Source organism: Pollachius pollachius, assembly GCF_949987615.1.
Source record: "Pollachius pollachius genome assembly, chromosome: 15".
Taxonomy (NCBI): Eukaryota; Metazoa; Chordata; class Actinopteri; order Gadiformes; family Gadidae; genus Pollachius; species Pollachius pollachius.
Genome location: NC_136948.1, coordinates 12,954,949 through 12,974,687, shown reverse-complemented (window position 1 = coordinate 12,974,687; position 19,739 = coordinate 12,954,949). Strand labels below are relative to the sequence as shown.

The following is a 19,739-nucleotide window of genomic DNA, read 5'->3' as shown; positions in this document are numbered from 1 at the left end:
AGCAATGTTTGCCTGCGTTTCTTTTATCGTTTCACAGGAGAGTTCTTTTTCTTTTTACCTCCCACCCCCATCCCCAGTCCGCCTCCCCAATGTCCCCCCAGCCCCCTCCCCGGCCTGCGTGCGCTGCCTGGGACCCCTGTCTGATTATTATGCCATTAAGCTTCTCCTTCTCTCCTCTGAAAGAGCGGCCGGGTCCCTCTCCAATCTAAAAAGGAGTCCGGCTTTTTTTTTTCTTTCCCTGAAATTACCGGGCGACGCGTGCCTGAGGTTCTAATTGGCAGGCCTGTCCCCGGAGACGGCCCCCTCCTCTCCCTCCCGCCTAATGAAAAGCCTCGGCCTTAATTACACTTTCCAAACGCTGATTGTTATTGACAAAACTCCCGTGGCTCGGACAAACGCCGGCAGATTAGCTCCATTACAAGGCGGGCCTTCCAAGAGCAGCGCGAGAGAGGGATTCACAATCGACGAGGCAGAGGGGGAAAAGAGAGAAAGAGAGGGGAAGAATAAGACCGTTTTTTTTTGGAGGGGGGTTTTCATTTATGCACCTTTCTCTTCCTAATTGTTCTGCCGGTTGCTTCACTTGAGACGTCTCTTTCTTCTCTCAATGGCCCATTTGCTGTTCCTTTGTGTGGCCGTCACTGGTTTGAATTTTCCAGTCGGGGGACAAAGGCTCGGTTATGTTTTTCGAGAGGATAAAAACGAGAACGTCCATCTTTTGTAAAGCGGGGGGATTGCGGATGGCAGGATTGGTAAATAGGAGGTTTGGCCATAATGTTTTTGTTTGACTCTGAAGGGTACATAGACTGTCTAACGCTGATAGGGCTGGAAGGTCCAAAGTCAACAACTATCAGCCTTCGTTCAATACTGTTCCTTCCATCGTGGTTTTATGACTATGTATGAGCACTACGTTTTCCACCAGAAAGCCAGAGGACACTATTTCAGAAATTACTTATATTGTTGGATATGAACAAGCATTGTTTGTTTTGACGGTCAATTTTAAAAGTGCAATTATTATTGACTATGATTGATTTGTGATATTTTTTATTGTATTACATATAACGTGTGCTAATTTTACATTTTTCTGAAAACAAATGGAACGGCTTGAAACTGATTGCTGGTTGAAGAAGGATTCCCTGAGTCTATAATATGACTGATTGATCTGGAACAAAGCACACACTTCTGCAGTGGGAGCTGGTTGTGGGGGGTTGTGTGTGTGTGTGTGTGTGGGTGGGTTGGGGGGACCCTCAATGCCCCTCTAATGGAAGATTTGGATGACATCATTTCATGCAGATAGACACTTGCACCTTGTCCCCAAACATAGGGTCTCACACGTCCATACGCACACACAGAAGATTGACACTTTTACACACACACATACATGCACACTAATGAAAGAGTGCTCGCATGCACAGACACACACCCATGCACTTACACACACACATACAAATGTGGGCCCAAGAACAGGCACACACATAAACACACAAGCACACACATACATGCACGAGCCCACACATGCACACAGACTCACACAAACACTTGCCCGCAAACGTGCACATACACACACACACAAAACAGGCAAGCATGAGCATAAAAACACACACACAAACACACACAAAACACGCACCAAACACACACACACACACACCCACACACACACACTCACACACGCACGCACACAGAATGGTGGGGCGGGGGGGGGGAGTGAACAAGACCAGAATATTAAAGGCAAGCACTCAGAGTCCCCCAAAGGCATCTGTGCAAACAGCCCCTCACACTCGACCAAAACTGACCTCTGAGATGATGTCACGGCCACCGCTCCCCCCAGCCCTCGTACCCCGTGCCTGACCCTCGCTCCCGACGGCCCCGGTGTGCTCACCGGCGACGGGCCGTGGCACCCGCGTCCACACCGCGGTGGGGGGGGGCACGCATGATGGGCTGCGACACGCCGTGCCCCCCAGGATAATGAGATACCACCTCCCTCGCTCCACCAACAACATCCAGTGCCGTGCATGTTTAACACTTCAGCACGCACTGCGGAGAGGAGTTATTATCCTGATGGTGTAGTGATGAGGGCTATGCCATACGTTTGTATTTTGTTTTAAATTCAATTTAAACATCGGAACTTGTTTATGATAGTGGAGAAGTCATGCAAAAAAAAAAGTGAGAGATAAATCATTGTCTTTAGTTATTTTTTTAGAAAAAGATAAAAAGGAGTTGCTTTGCGGTTTCTTTTACTGAGAACCTTGCTGATCGCACAGACATGCATGGTGGCTATACTGTGTGGGACTCACGGAGCGGTACAGTGGTGCGGGGGCGGTCTGGTGCAGCATGCTCTAGGTGTTCAGTTTGCGGTAGAACACTGCTCGTAGGAGGGTCTCGGGGGGGGCGCCGGGGCTCGCTAGACGCGGTACAGCGACTCTGAACATGGTGATTCACTCTGAGTGGGTTTCGTTCCGAGTGGAGCTTGTGTGTTTCTTTTGGCGTGCGTGTATGTTTGTGTACCTGTGTGTTTGTGTGCGTTTGTGTGTATGTTTGTGCATGTTTGTGTTGTGTGTGTGTGTGTGTGTGTGTGTGTGTGTGTGCGTGTGTGTGTGTGTGTCCCCGTTTGTCCATGTATGCGTGTGTGTACCTCTTGACGGCAGGGATGTGCTTCCCTGTGTGAAGTGCGTTCAACTCTCAGCGGGCTATGAGAAAAGAGAAAGAAGGCACACATGTGCTCTCTCTCTTTCTCTAGCCACACGGTCACACACACAAACACACACACAACCCAGAGCACCAAAACACACACCTTGTATTGTCCTCTTGAAGAAGGCCTTGCAGGCCTCGCACGACGCCACACCGTAGTGGTAACCCGAGGCGATGTCGCCGCACACCAGGCACAGCCTCTTGGGGATGGAGTTCAGCATGTATTCACACTTGATGGGCGAGTCCTCCATGATGCTGCTGGAGCAGTCGTCGTAACGCTTGCGGCAGCTGCCCGCGCCGCCCAGCCCGACAGGGGTGAACATGGGCGGGGAGTCCAGGCCGTTGGAGTGACTGTTCATGGCGCTGACATAGCCACCGCTGGCGTCCGAGTTGCCGCTGGGGCTGTGGTGGCTGACCGTGTCCACCACTGAGGAGGGGCTGGACGGCTCCGTCTTGATGTAGGACCCACAGCTGGAGGGGAGGTGCCGGTCATCGGCGGCCATCCTATTCAGCAGCCTGGGGAGGGGAGGGAGGGAGAGAGGGAGGGAGGAGGAAGGAAGGGATGGAGGGGAAGGAGGAAGAGAGGGAGGGAGGGGGAGGGAGGGATGAAGGGGAGGGAGGGGGAGAGGGAAAGAGAGGGGGAGAGAGAGAGGGGAGGGAGGGGGGGAGAGAGAGAGAGACACATAGAGACAGAGTGAGAGAGGTAGAAAGAGGGGACAGAAGAAGAAGGAACAGAAGACGAAGAAGAAGAAGAAGTAGAAGAAGAAAGGGGGGGAGAGGGGAGGGAGGGAGGGAGGGAGGGAGGGAGAGTTTAGTCATGCTCCATGAACACAAATAAGAGGACTGAATAATACTATAGACTAATGAATTTCTTGATAATATACAAACACTAAAAACATATATTAAATCGTGTTCCCTGAACAAGAAAAAGCACCATTTAGGACAAAGATGAGAGCCGTGTGGGTCTGCTTTAACTTGTCGTTCTGCTAAGGGAGGGAGGGAGCGGGTTAGAGGCTCTGTTTGTTTTCAGAAGGTTTCACGCCGCCCACATTATGACTCTCTCCGCTGCTGCTGCCTCGTTCTGTCCTCTCTCTGTGTGTCTGTGTGTCTCTCCCCCCGCGATGGTCCCAGTGCCACCAGTCAACCAGGTGGGAGGGCCCTAATCACCTCATTAGCTCCCACAGCACAAGCAGCTGCAAAAGAGCTGCAGCGTCGCACAAAATGCCCACACTAACATACACACGCACACACATACACACAGGCATGCAAGCACACACACACACACACACACACAGGCACGCAAGCACACATAGACACGAGCACGCAAACACACACACAAGCACACACGCATCCATGCATGCACACCCACACACAAGGACGCGCACACACACTTACACACACACAAAAACACAAGCACACACACACACGCATGCATAAACACACACATACACACGCATGCACACACACGCACACAAGCACGCACACACAAACACAAAACAAACACACACACACACACACACACACACACACACACACAAACATGGGCCATCCCAGGGCAGGACAGTGTGGAGAGCAGGGCGGAGCGCGTCTCCTTGAGTCAGCAGTCAGGCAAGAGGAAACATAATGGTGAGCTATTGACTTTTTCACCGTCTATGACGCTATTCTGGAGTACATCTCCTCTGATGTAGAGTCCAATATACGTGGTGGAGGAAGGTACAGCCTGGATTCTGTGGCACAACGGGCCCTCGAAATGCACCACATGACCTCCCAGACCTCCTCTGACCTGCGGCAAACGTTCACCTTGGTTCCACCCAAACCCGTTTTGCTCTAAAATATACAGAGGGACAAAGAAGGCACACTTTATGCTTAGGCAAGCTGACTTTGGTTTATTTGGCCACAAATAGGATGAATTCAGCGACTAGTGGGTGGGGTGGGGGGTGGAGGTTGAGGGGTGGGGAGAGGGCTAACTCAATATATTGGGGAAACGGTGTAGACACTGTGACCTGTAAGGCGAGTACATCACGCAAGCACACGCACATACACACACAAACACACACACACACACACACACACCTCCCATTCCTGCATCAGGTATAGCGTACAGGTCAGGGGTCAGGGGTCCCCGGCACCTGCCTACATTAAGGAAATTGAGCCGTCGCACAGCTTATGCAAATGGCGCCGTCAGGGCTCAGACGCGTGAGTGGCGGGCACGGCGGCTCAGGTCCTTTGCACATTTTGCCCATTAGCATATTGCCAGCTAATGGTTATGTTTACATACTTGACATGTCAGTTTACCGTCAGGTTGTGGGTGACGCGGCAGGTGGTGCTGCAGGGCTGTTTCCACCACCAGCACCGCCACCATCCCGGCCCCCACTGCCACCGCCCATCTATCTTATACTTGACAAGAGACAGGAAGTCAGAGGCCCTGCCGCCACCGCTGCCATATCCTATATCAGCCAGACCGGACAGCCCTACCCTGGCTCTCTCTCGCTCCCGCTCTCACTATCTCGCTCTCTCTCTCGCACTCTCGCCCGCTCTACCTCTCTCTCTCTCTCTCTCTCTCTCTCTCTCTCTCCCTCCCTTTCCCTCTCTCCCTGTCTCTCTACTTCTCCCTCTCTCTCTCCCTCTCTTTCCCTCTCTGTTTCTCTCTCTCTCCATCTACCTCTCTCTCTCCCTCTCTCTCCCTCCCTTTCCCTCTCTCCCTGTCTCTCTACTTCTCCCTCTCTCTCTCCCTCTCTTTCCCTCTCTGTTTCTCTCTCTCTCCATCTACCTCTCTCTCTCCCTCTCTCTCCCTCTACCTCTCTCTCTCTCTCTGACTCTCTGCAACTGATTTAATTGTAAGGCTGGGTGAGGTGGGGTTCAGGCCCAAGGGGTCAGGGGTCAGGGGGTCCACCTTATTTTCTCACACTGTCTTCCGGCCCGTGGAGATGGGGGTCAGTGTGTCAAATTAAATCTCATTCCGGGGTCTCCCTTCCCTGCTGTCATGTATATTCATCGACGCTGGGTGCCCCAACACCACTGGAAATTCACAAAAAGGTTAACTGCTAAAATAAATAATAAAAAAAGAGCCCCCCTTGTTAAATCCGGTGACCTTGTGGAACAGGGCCTTGGGCAAGGCACTTCTGGAATCCTTGTGTTGATATGAAGCCCGCACAATATAAAAATAAGGTTTAAGGTTTCTATATCAACATTATTTTTTTACAGCGTACATTTTGCCAGAAAGCAAGCTTCTCTGTCAAACTTCATCATGTTTTAAAAACAATCTTTGGCCCCAGCGAGTCCAGCTTTTTTTATTTCTTCATAGGGGTTTTGAAGTACTCGATGTCATAAAAAAAAAGGTGTAATTGTGTCCCTCTCTATATACCCTCCAGAGAGACGCCTGTACAGTGAGAAACCGGAAGGGTAAAATCGCTCCGGGCCTTTCTAAAAGCTGCCCATGCCCTGGGTAATGAATTCAGATTGCATTCCCCATCAGCGGACGCAGGGCTCTCTGTTCGTCTGCCTCCCGTTCTCCGTGTCAGACGGATACGTGCACCTGTGAGCGAGGGCACCTGCACTCGGATTATTAAAGGAGATGTATTAAAACGCGGGTGCGCGAGATGACTCCATTTAGCTTTTATTTCACCAATTCAGAGTGAGCTTAACCCGGTCGCAAAGGCCAGCCTCGGGGAGACACTTAGCATAATTGCATAAATGTCTTAACTGTTCCTCCTCCGGCTCTATGTGGTCATTTATAATAAATGTGGCGGCTGGACTGGCCTCAACTCGTTCCGCGATGACATATTATACTACTTCTGTGCTTATGCTTTTTAACAAGCTTGCATGTATTGATTAATGACACAGACGGGACAGTAACCACTTGAACCCGTGGCCTATTAATCAAAATAGGTGGAGGTATTTCTATAAATATTAGTATTCGCGCTTCCCAAATGAAATCTATAAATACGATTGTGGGGGGAAAATGAATTATGAACATTAAACGGTGTGACGGCAGCAATGGTGGGATAAATAATTCAATATGTGGGGCAGGTGCTAATTAGCTGGTGCGCTCCGCAGACAGACATCAGCAGGGGGTGGGGGGGGATGCGACCTGATGCTGTTGAATCTATACCTCTTCCTCAGGGTAAGAGCTTTTCAAATTCTGCTGCCTGGCTGCCCAAAGGAGCAGTGCTCGTCACAGATACAGTATCTCTCTCTCCCTCTCTCCCTCTCTCTCCCTCTCTCTCCATCACTCCACCTTCCTCCTGCTCTGTTCCTCCTCCTTTTGTTCCCTTTGTACCGATCAAAATTCATGCTGAGTGGTGGGTTATAGACCCACAAAAGCACACTGCGCAGTTTGGTTTTACTCTGATTCCATGTGGCCCTCCTAACAGCATTTCACATCCCTAATATTATTCGGCCGGCATTCCCGTGACCGGGATTAGCTGGCCTGATGATCCTGGAACCTTGGCCATCGAACCCGGCCTGCGCCTCCTCGTCTACCTCCCCCTGCGCCTCCTTCTCCGTCAGGAGGAAGGAGGCCACACTCAGACATCATAACGGCAACACAAGGAGCTGATGGATCTAATAGATCTCTCTCTCTATCTCTCTCTCTCTCCCTCTCTCTCACAGAGAGCTAGGGCCCATTCTCACGTTGCCGTTTATAAATGTTTGATTGGCTTTGCAACCTCGTCTATTTCCGATTCATATCTAGCGACAAAAAGTGCAACTGAACTCTAGAAGAGTGTCAGAATTGTTATTTTCCGAATGATTCCCCCCCTCCCTGAAAATCGATTTTATAACATCTCTGTCACCTCATGGTAGTGTCATTGGTTGGGTGCTGCACCACCCTATCACAGCCCCCCGAGAGGGGTTGGGGGAGGGTGGAGGTGTTGGAGGAAATTGGGGGGGTTGTGGACGTGACATCTGAACGCAGGTTGACAGTGATATCAGATGCCCCAGCAGGAACAGATCTGTCTGGAAAGGGCCCCCAGGCGATGGGGCCCGATAAGCCAGCGGCCCCAGAGTCCGCGCGGCCAGGACGAACTCAATTAGCTCCTGACAGACCTCTTCTCACTCGGACCCCCGGACCCCGGCGCACACGGCCTCAGACCCGCCACAGCCCGGGCCCACTGGCAGCTGCCGCGCTGACCTCCACAACAGGGGCAACTGCCACTGATACACACACACACACGCACACACACCCACACACACACAAGCAAACGTAGACCAATGCCCAGACTCAATCGCAGACGGAGAGCGAAGTGGAAGGGAAAAAAAGAAAGGAAAATAAACACATTGTAGAAACGCAGCCACAGAACAGAATAGGTACTGCCATCCCCCCGAGGGTGAGGGAGGGAGGGAGTGGGTGGGGGAGAGTGTGGCGTGAATGATCTCACATGGGAACATGTAAATGAAAATGAAATTCGGAGATGCTGGATGGTTGGGGGGGGGGTGGTTGGTCTTTGTGAAGCTCTGGGGACCGGCGGTTGGGTCGGAGACGGGAGAACATACTGGTTTGAAATATGGAAGCCCAGCGGCGTAGCCGGCCCCCTGTTAATGACCATCAGGGGAATTAGGGGCTAAGAGACCCTTGAGGCGATGCCTATGAGCACAGTGTGCACAGCCCGGCACGTGTGTGTGTGGGTGTGTGGGAGTTTGTGTGTGCATGTCTGTATGTGTGTGTGTGTGTGTGTGTGTGTGTGTGCTTGTGTGCATGTGTCTGTGTCTGTATCTGTGTCAGTGCATGTGTGTGTGTGTGTGTGTGTGCATGCAAGCATTCGTGTTTGTGTGTGCGTGTGTGTGTGTGTGTCATATGCGTGTGTGTGTGTGTGTGTGTGCTCATGCCTGATGTGCCTTGTGTGGGTGAGTTTAATCTCAGAGGGAATATGAAAGATGGGAACACGCGCGATCGGTGGCAACACAAACCCAGCCGCTCTGCAGACAGAGAGCCACGCTACGCTAGTGAGGAGAGGCCTTCAAATTAGAATTCATTAAGTCCTCCTCTGATGGGGGGGGGGGGGGAGGGAAGGGGGAGGGTCCTCTTTATTAACGGATACGCCAGACACTCCAGAGTAGGCTGACAGAGATTTATGACGGGCAGATCTATGCAGGCAAACAAAAGAGAGATGGAATATAGGAGACAGACCGACAAGATGCGAAGAGTAATGGCGGTAATGGTAGAGGGAGAGAGAGAGAACTGACAAAAAACAGAACAGGATGAAAATGAGAGAGAGAGAGAGAGAGAGAGAATGAGGGAGACAGACAAAGAGGAAGTGAGATAGCGCTAAAAAGAGACAGGGAGACAGAGAGCTAGGGAGGGAGAGAGATAGACAGAAAGAGAGAGAGAGAGAGAGAGAGACAGAGAGAGAGAGAGAGAGAGAGAGAGAGAGAGAGAGAGAGAGAGAGAGAGATTGAGATTGAGAGAGAGAGAGAGAGAGGGTTCTGCTTGGCATGATTATGGAGCACAGAGGGGGGGCCGGATCGATCGTTGGTAGTCCGGGCTGTGGTGCCCGGTTACCACTGGGGGGGAGAGGGGGGGTCTACTGCTCGGCGGGCCGTGCAATTAAGCTCCTCAGTCTCCAGCAGGCGGATTATATTTAGCTGCTCCACAGCGATGTCACCGTCGTCTTTTCTGAAACCATGAGCTCACTCCACTACCACAACATGAGCCTGCCGCGCGCCGCGCAGCACCGCAGAATAGCGCCAGCCAATGGGGGCCCATCTCATCTATCGATCGATCCCAGCCTCCACACCCTCCGCCCGCCCGCCTCCCCTCCCCTCTCCCCTCCCTCTTCCTTCCTGCCCCTGAGATGGGTTGGGGGGGGTCGAGGGGGTGAGAGCTGCTGTTTGTCTGAGATGTAAACTGTCTGAGCCGCACTGGGCAGATCCTGTTCTTCTGAGTTTTTGGGGAAGGAGCATCGGACACCACCTCCTCCGTCCCCCCACCACCTCCTCCTCCTTCTCCTCCTCCTCAGTGGGGGCCGGTGACGTGGGGTTACAATGGGCTCCGACGCCGGGAGGGGGTTAGCAGCGTAACCCAGTCCCTGAGTCAGGACTGTGGGAGATTACAGCAGAATCTGAGGGCTTGTCATGCTGCCAGACGGCCCAAAAATAACTTGGGATGCAAGCGGTCGCCTGTGCAAGAGGTCTACCGCAGTGGCTTTTGTTTGTAACAGGGATTGGGTAGACAGGATGAAACATTGTTTTAGTACTGATACTAATTGGAAATGATTTCAGTAAATTTGGTATCATATATTGTGAGTTTTAAATGAAAGTTCTCAGCAGTGATTCAGAAAATAGGGGCTGAGGGTCCCAGCATTAGTGAGCGGAAATCAACCACAGCACATTACTGTGTAACAGACACTCAACTTAGTAACACTCAATAGAGTTCAATAGGAAAGATTCAGGCTAAGATTACATGGTCCGTGGCGTGTGAACGTAAAGCTATTATTACATGCTATTTGAGCATCTCGGCCCATTATCTAAAGGCTCTTCCAGTTGGAGCTCCTTCTCAACAGATGAGCTTCAGTTAATGAAGGGGAGAAACAAACAACTGGCAAATCGCTGCCATCGTAGTCACAACGCAAATGTGAGATTATAATAACAATGGGTGGCATGGGTGTGTTTTGTTTTTGTGTGTATTCACGTGTGTGTGTTTTTGTTTAGTCAGTACATGTGTGTGTGTATGTGTGTGTGTGCGCTTGTCTGTGTCTGTCGGCCTGTCCGTCTGTCTGTCTATGTGTGTGTGCGTGTGTGCATTTGTGTGTGATCACACGCATGTTTGGTGTGTGTGTGTGTCTTTTTCGAGTTTGCATGCGTGAATTTGTGTGTCAATATGTGTGCGCGCGCGTGCGCGTGTGTGTGTGTGCATCAGTGTGCGAGCGTGTGCGTGTGAATTTGTGTGTTTGTGCATCGCAACCAGAGGAAGGTTATGATAAAGAAGGCGGGCTATTTAACGGCGTCTAGTGTAAATCACGGTGTTTCGACACAGTGGCCACGTGCAGCGAGGAGACGGAGCCGTGGAGCCATGCATGAAATGACTTCATTAATCTTCTCCTGATAGACTCTCCTTGTTTAGAGGGAGCCCTACCTGGCCCAAAACAAAGAGCTCATCCTGTCTGCTCCTGAATTAGTCTCTTCATCAGACACCCGGGGAAGTAGATGCGCCCGCACACACACACGCACACACACACGCATGTCATAGGCGTGCACATATATACAAATTCACATAAACAATGTGAACAATTGCGTGACGACACACACACACACTATGCAGAGTGATATCTTGTATTACCGCAAAATGATCAGATCTAATTATTATCCTTATATTTGCCCATACAAATACATGGAATAATCTTTCGACAGTACTAGAACATAACGTAACATAAAAAAGGTCTAAAACCAATGGGTTGTCACATGACAGTCCCGATCATATGAACGTAAACAGAAGCACTGATGGCGTCCACTCCCCTGCGAGTATGACGCTCCGGTGATGAATGAACGAGAGCTGCCTTCCAGTAAAACAATCAGCCCACCGGTCAAGAGGATGAGGCCCGCTCACACCTGATTCCGCAGCCTTTTACAAGCTCATCCCAACCAGCTGCCCCTCATTGCCCATAAACACCGCGGTCATAAAAGAGGCTGGGGCGGCCTAACTGATTTATACGCCTGCGTCCAGGGCCGCGCTATTCAGGAATAATTAAACTTCAGGGATGTTATCCTGAATGGATGCGGGGGGGGTGTAATCTAAACATATATCTCAGCAACTAGCAGTAGTATACGTCTGGGGGCTCAGAAGGAGCTCCAACGGCGGGGCAGGTCCAGCAGGCAGCCGGTCCCAGCGACTCGCAATCACCCCTCAGTGAGTGCAGATCTGCTGGAAAAGGCGGCACGCTTTCTGTTTTATTTATGCACACGCGCTTCGAGTGACCGAGAGTCAAACGTACACATGCTGTCATGTTATATGTAGACACATGGAGCAGACGGGGAGAAGGGGGAGCGCCTAGGATGTCTGTGCACCGCTGACATGTATGTGCAAACGCATGTCACACACACACACCCACACACAGACACATATATACACACACACAGAAACATATACACACACACACACACAGATGCATGCACACACACACACACACATACACACGCACACACACACACACACACACACACACACTAGCACACACGCACGCACATACACACATACACACACAGAGGGGGACCAGCTTACATCATGGTATCACATGAGCAATGTTGTGACACACGACTAACTGGTGGCCTGGAGTAAGCCACCCAACGTGTAAATGGCTTTTCCACATCTGTCACTCCCTCTACACCTGCTCAATACGAGAGCACCGCAGCCCTTCAAAGAAAGAAAACAGACCTGCCTCTCCACCTGGGTACACACCAAGCCCCCCTCATCGGACATCCCAGATAGGCAGAGGTAAGAGGAAAGGTTCTCCCTCAGACAGAGAGAGATGGAGGACGGAATATTTACATTATTTTGCTCCACTCATTTTGCTCCACACGTTTTCCTGAAGATGCTTACAGTCATAACGGCTTTACCCCACAAAGGGCGTCACCTTGCTGTATACACACAAAAAACAGATTCTAACACGCAGTCATCTATTAAATAAAAGGAAATGGAACTGGCATATGTGTTACATCAAGTAAATCTATGTAAGTAATCTTTCCTGTTTTATTGGCTTATAAGGGTCAATTTATTTTGGAGTGGTCCATTTATTTTGTTGATTTAAAATATAAATACTTAAACGTCTTCCATTGCGCAGCCGTTACAACCCACGGATGAAAACAAACTGAGCGTCGGCATTCGTGCCACAGAGCGACAACAGCAGAATGTATCGACAGGGGCCGAGGGGAAACGAGCCACGTCAATAGACATTTCTGGTGGCCGCGGTGGACCGAGGGGCCGCTACACGCAGCCGGGGTCGCTGGCACTCTGCACGCCGCCATGTTAACGGCTTGTTATTGGCCGCATCTCCTTCCCATGGGCCAATCAGATGACGGCAGGACAATGGCAGCCCTCTTGTCTCTTGTAGTGAGACAAGACAGTGACGCCAAACCAGCGCAGTCACATATCAGGACGGGAAAATAAGTGCTTCCACGTGTATCAGTCTCTCAGTACCGGGCCCCTGAGGGCCCCAGTGGTTGTACATTTGAAAAGCACTTTTAAAGAGCTGCCGATGTCGTCCGATCAAAGGCTTTTAATGAGCGAGGAGTGAGAAGGAGAGCCGGGGAACCGCCAGGGTTGCAGGGCAAAGCTGTCGCGGGGAATCAGACGGGCTATTGTGATGGACGGTTTCCATATTGATTTCATAAATAAACAGAGCTAACCATCGATCCTAATGTTATTTTGCATTTCAATTACTGCTCAAAAACATAACCTTCAAACGTCTCGCCGCTCAATAGCAATAGCATTTACTGATAAACGCCCGCGTGCCCCCCTATGCCGGCACGCTCCGTACCGACCCATTATAGCAGACTTTGCATTTTCCCCTCAGTTCCGTCTGGGATGCAACAGAATATGCATCGACTCCTTCTTGTGTTCAATTGAACCGGACATTTTCTATACAGAGGAAAGGACCAAACTGAAATCAGATGTTTTTGTCATCAATGATTCCAAATTATGTACTTTGGCTTTTCAGCTCATGATAGAGGATGATAGAATTATTGTTTCCATCACCCTTCTGCCTCTCCAAGGTGCCTGCATGAGAGTGTATGAACACGTGTGTGTGTGTGTGTGTGTGTGTGTGTGTGTGTGTATGTATATGAGCGTCTTGTGTGTATGTGTGTGTGAGCATATGCGTGTGTGTGTCTGTGTGTGCACATGCACAGGTGAGTCTGAGCATGCATGCATCATGTGTGCATGTGTGTGTGTGTGTGTGGGTGCTTGCGCATGTGTGTAGATGAAGTTGGGGGGGGGGTTCATGGTTGGTGTTGGAGCAACAGGGAGAATCGCTGACGCAGCGTGTCAGCGATAGCACTCTGCTGCCACAAGGGCACGGAGGGGGAGCGGCGGAGGCCAGCATTATCCTTCTAGACTAATGGACCTGGTTATTTTTAAACAGATTCCCACCCTGCGGCGGAGGTGTCCAAGGTTACCGTGGACGGCGGTACTGGGGCGGGGCGCATTGGTTCGGGGGGGGGGGCGGGGGTTGTACCTGTGTGTGCGGTGACAGGGGTTTTACCGCCACGGGGACGACGGCTTGAAGCGGTGGAAACCACACGCGGTAAAGATAAACATCCCGGGACCGGCTGGGACACCCTAATCCCCCCTCTCTGAGTCACCGTGCGGGGCTAAATAACCCCACCCACATCATCAGCACCCCGGGGCGTGTGTGTGGGGAATGGTCTGAGCGCGGGGCAGCGTAGACGCTCTGCGTTGGCCTCGTTTTGGGCGAGCGCCCTACATGGCGCCCGTCACGTTACGCCGGCCTTTTAAAAATATAGATCTAACACGTGCATATGGACCCGGGGATAAGGGAATTTAAATATTCTCTCAATAGAACTAGGGCTGCATAGGTCTGACGGCACTGTGAAGGTGAATTCCTGCATACCCGGTAATTACCAGGGGAATAACGGGAGACAGGAGCAGAGTGTGGGTGGGCGCTGTATGTATGGCGAGGGGGGAACAAAGAGGTTTGAAGAGTTTTAAAAATGACTAAACGCTCTAAAAACCTCAGATGAGGGAGCGATAGAGCTGGGAAACTGCTCCTTTAGTCGTCTAAACTCCCACTGCATTCACCCCCATGACCGGAGACAGCACACCCTACCCCCTCCCCCACAGTCCAGGCTGACTGACATACTTACAGTGACAGAGAGACAGAGAGAGAGACAGAGAGAGAGACAGAGAGAAAGAGAGAGAGAGAAAAACAAATGATTCCTCATATGCAGGGCTTACCAGAAATGAGAGGGCTCCAATGTAGCCAGTGGATTGAGAAATCGCCCTAATGAATTGGACAACGAGGCCCTGTTGATACAAGGAGACGCATTTAGAATTTGGGCGACACATTGAATTAAAAAAAATAAGTAAAAAAAAAAAATAAGAAAATAATAAACAGGGTTATTCTTGTGGTTATTAAGAGGCTCAGTGGGCCTGGCACCTCCTAGGCCCGGTGTTGGCTCTAGGAGGATACTGGTCAGCGGCGCTGGGCTCTACACCACTCCAGTCCATGGGGCTCCTGGCTCTAGGCAGAGTGGCCGTGGTCGGCAAGCAACCTCTTCTGGTAATGTATTCTGAAACCAAATTACCGTAAGCTGATCCCATCTGGATAGTGTCTGTGCGGGGCTTCGGTGGTCGCCCACCGTTGCCTCTACATAGCCCCGGCGATAGCATCTCCATGAAGACAGCTAAAAATCGGATTAACCCAATAACACTGAAACACTTGGTCAAAGAGCAAAGAGCTTTTAACTTGAGATACACTAATGCAATCCCCTCTCCCTTGTTTTCTCAAACCTAATAAGAGGTTCGGGGGGGAGAGGAGGGGACGGCCGTTTACGGAGCAGGACCCCGTGAGCAGCGTGCAACGAAGTCAAATAAATTGAAATTCAATTCATCATTGTGTGCTAACTTCTGCCGCTCTAAAAGAAGGGAGAACCACCCTGAGAGCAGATTGTGTTGTGGCGGGTACGGCCGGGCCGGAGCACGAGGAAAGCTGGAGAACGTGTTGATAGAGTGAAGAGGAGACGTCGTGCCACAGGGCAAACGGCCGCGGCTCACACCAGACCTCAACCGCCCCTTTCTGGTTCATTCCTGAGACGCGACGGAGCGACCGGCAAGGTCTGGGCACCTGAGCGGTCTACCTGCAGTCACGATGACGCCTGACACTACAGCACACCTTAAAACACACAAAAAAGCTGAAAAAACAAGTGTGTTGGTGTACGGCACGAGGCGTTAAAATAACCACACATACGTGCCGTGAGGAATCTGATCTCAGAGCGCCTGCTTCACTGATAGCACAGAGCAAGAAATTAACCTTCACGCACTTATTTTCGCAAGATAACACCAGCCGAGCCCTGTATTATATTGCCCCATCCGTCCACAACTAAAAAGAGACAAACTCTCATTCCCTGGCAGTAGCAGTGTGCAGTGTGCGCCCCCTGCCCCTTCCCCCCCCCCCCCCCTAGATTGACCCCCCCGGGGGTCAATCTATACAGTGTACACACGACGGTGAATCTACAACAAGGGCCACCGTTGCTAATTACATGGAGCACATACGTCCTGTGTAATCCTCTCAGCCAGGCCCCGCGCCTCCACTCAGCCCACTGTAAGGGGCTGGACATGCCGCCATACAAATACCAAGAGGAGAGCTACGGGGGAACCGGACAAAACAGCCCACAGCAGACCCACACACACACACATGGATACGCACATGCACACACACATGCATAGCTTCCTTAATAAGTGTCATGCAGGCAAACACACGCACGCACGCACGCACGCACGCACGCACGCACGCACGCACGCACACACACACACACACACACACACACACACACACACACACACACACACACACACACACACACACACACACACACACACACACACACACACACACACACACACACACACACACACACACACACACACACGTTAGCGGATTGGCCTGCATGTAACTGATCTTTTTTTCTTTTGTAAATGATTTGAATTTGTCGAGTTAAAAATTATTTGATGGGAATATTGTTTGTTATGATACATTGTGAAAAAATATGAACACTCTAAGATTATTTCATGCATGGTTAATAAAATAAAATACACCTTGAATGTGTATGCATTCATGGCAAAATATATAAAAAATAATTTATTCCCCGGGTATAAATGTACACATTAATAACCCCACAGTTTTCAACTATTAAATACACAAGAAGTAATAATATTTGTATTTTGCCATAGTCCTCAAAATATTTTTTAGGACATTATGTCTACACCTTATCAATTGTAGTGTGATATATTCTGAAGTTTAAACACATAAGTACTTAAATTAAAATAATAACAGGTCAATAAAACGTATCTCTCTGTACACACACACAAAATAAATAATAACTAAATAATTCAATAAATAAGGAATTAAACAAGTCTTCAAGCTCCTTTTTCTATCATACAATATGAGGAAACCACAAAGCTTCCTAACTTAAGCTATCTGACTACACCCATGCACCTATAAAAACCTTGATTATGACCCCATGGTTTTAACATTAAATGTAAATGTTAATAAATTCTAATGCATTCATCTTTTAGAATTCCCTATTTGAAAGTGGATGGCTCACAGCTGCTGGTGTGATTTGTACTGAGTTGTATCTCAGGAAGGGACTATCTTTCTTATCAGTCTTCATGGAAGAGAAAGTGAGATTACTGAATAAAGCTCTAAGGAGTTCATCCTCTCAAACTATTATCGTGTTTTTTAACTGTGATTGCATTGCCTGCAGAATAATTCTTAAACTTTATAAAAACCCACCGTAAAGAAACCAGCCCTACAAATGACTGTAAACTCATCTTATATTGACCAATTTAAACTTAATTTCCATTGCAGTGTAGAAATCTAACAGAGGTAGAAAATAAAAAGCCACAAAGGATGAAATTAAATACAAATATATCTCTTCATTTGCTTGTTTAATTGTGTTTTCTTAGAATATATCCAAAGTATTTCGTGATTCATCCTTTGTTAAATGTGTCTACTCAAAAAGCAAAACATATCAAAATCAAATTGTGAATTTTCTAATTTAAATGGCAGAGCAGCTAAAGTCAAGGATAATATTTCAAATAAATATATCACAATTAAACCACAAAAATGAAATCCAAATAAACAATTGATAAATTGTTTCAACAAACCTCTACCCTATATCAAAGAGTGGAAGATGCATTTATTTGCCATGTTTTACATGGTGCCAAAATTGAACTGGGCATTCACTTTGTATTTCTCTTGTAAAAGAAAACATAGATTACACCTAATTGAATTTATGTTGCATCAAATGAGAGGTTGGGGGTAAATTTAGCAGATTATAATCTCCACCACCAGCCTTTCTCAGAACCCAGGAGCTGATTGAGGCTGTGGTGTGTTTTGCGGGCCGCTGGTTACAACGTAAACCTCCAGTCCACTGAGGTCACAGCGTCTGCATTGTTGGTGTTTTACTCTGCACTAATATTCCACGGGGCAATTCCTCCTCCCCAATTCAGCAGATTCACCTCATCTCTTTAACATCGGTATTTTGCTCTGAACCGGCCCGTCCGTGAACAAAGCCATCACAAAAGAGAACTCCTAACCCAAGCCGACAGCCATTCCAGATTCTTTAGTAAAATTGACACACATCTCAGCCCAAGCCGGTGTAATCAATTGGCCATGCTCACGGGATAAAAATGGATGAAGACCGCAATGAATAATGTGGCTTCAGAACACATTTCCCTCTCCTAAATACACAGGAATACATACCTCACTCGCACTCCCTCAGTCACACACACACACGCACACACACACACACACACACACACACACACACACACACACAGATACACACAGACACACACGCTCTCTCTCTTTCTGTCTCTTCCCTCTCTCCCTCTCTGATATGAAGGTGCACCTGCCCTGTTGCTTAACAGTCAAACTTTTCATCATTAAATGTAAAAAGAAGACCAGGGGAAAGCGACCCGACAGTCTGACAGTACGAAATCAAACAGAGAAAGTGGATGTCAAGCATAGGCAGAGCAAAACAAGTACCAGGGAACCACTAAAAAGTTTAGCTGAGTCGATTATCAAGAAAGGAATTAAACAAGTCTTTAAAAGGCAAAAAATACAGAGTGAAGAAGAGAGGTGAGAAAAGAAAGAGAGTAAGAGATACAGAAAAAGGAGAAAGAAGGTGAGGAAGAAGGACAGAAAGAAAGAAAGAGAGAATGAAAGAAAGAAAGAAAGAAAGAAAGAGAGAAGAAGAAGTCAAAGTAAACGGGGCAGCGAGAGATGATAGTGGCACCTACTGGTTGTGATAGCTGAGGGGGTCTGGAAGACAAAGTTCTGAAATGTCCATCAGTCCAGTTTTAGCATTCCAGGAATGAGAGGAAGTGGAAAGAGGAAACAATCGACAGCGGCTTCTTCCCCCGACTGACGGCGCGGCGGCCCGAGACGCGGCGCTATGGAGCGAGCCCTCCAGCACGCCGGTGCCCAGCCTGCGCAGGTATGTCTCTCACCGGACCCGGGTGTCGCGCGGGCATGTGTGTGTCCGTGGGCGCGCGTTGTGAGCGTGTGCTGGGAATAAGTGTGTGTGTGTGGTTGAGAGTGTGTGAGTGTGTGTGTGTGTATATATATATATGTATCTATACATATATACGTGCGCTGCTAGAGAGATAGAATTGGCATCTGAGCGTATGTGAGTGTGTGCATGTCAGTGAATGTGTATATGAGCAAGAGGGAGCGGGCAAGAGAGATAGAGAGAGAGAGAGGGAGGGAGGAGAGCGGTGGTGGGGGGGACGGGTTGGGGGCGGAGTGAGGTTGGGGTGTAGAGAGGTAAAGGGGAGGGGGGAGAGAGCAAGCGAGAGAGAGGGAGAGGGAGGGAGGGAGAGAGAAAGAGAGAGAGAGAGCAGCCTAGGCAGCAGTGGATGAGCGCTAAGATGGAGAGAGCCGGCGAGAGCGAGCGAGAGGAATGAGTCTTTCCCTGGTCAGGATGGGGCTCTTTAAGACTCAAGGGCTTGATGAATATGGAACAGCTGCCGTTGGCTGGCTCCGAGGGGCAGGACTTAAAGCGACGGGGGGGGGGGGGGGATCCAAGCTCTCGTTGGCTCAATCGCTGCGCTCCTCTACACAGTGCAGTACAATAGGCTCACACACGCTCACACACACACATGCGCTCACACACACTCACGCTCAGACACACACACACAATACACCGTTCACCCCATGGACGGCGGACTCAGACGAGGTATTTAGGAAATAGGGGCTGCATTGACAAAAGTTTCTGCCACTTGAGTAAATACCGACTGCAGACGGACAGACGGAGAGACAGGCAAAAATGAAAAATAGACCAGTTACAATAGAAAGTGTGTGTGCATCTGAAGTGTAATT

At 49.5% G+C, this 19,739-nt stretch overlaps 1 protein-coding gene across 8 annotated transcripts in view; it reads right to left on the bottom strand.

The window, feature by feature from the left end:
• The window catches only part of esrrb (estrogen-related receptor beta), a gene marked incomplete at both ends in the record, with an annotated part of 48,079 nt that extends 29,371 nt beyond the window's left edge, over positions 1–18,708 (bottom strand). For 3 of the 8 annotated variants that reach the window (XM_079752781.1, XM_079752782.1, XM_079752783.1), the window contains 3 exons: positions 2,789–3,201; positions 14,591–14,659; positions 18,659–18,708. In XM_079752781.1, coding sequence (XP_079608907.1) covers positions 2,789–3,201; positions 14,591–14,659; positions 18,659–18,708 — 532 coding nt within the window. Of the gene's footprint in view, positions 1–2,776; positions 3,202–14,590; positions 14,660–14,825; positions 14,957–18,658 lie in introns of those variants that run through there. The other 5 variants (XM_079752780.1, XM_079752784.1, XM_079752786.1 and 2 more) reach the window with 5 other exon arrangements.
• Positions 18,709–19,739: the final 1,031 nt, after the last annotated feature.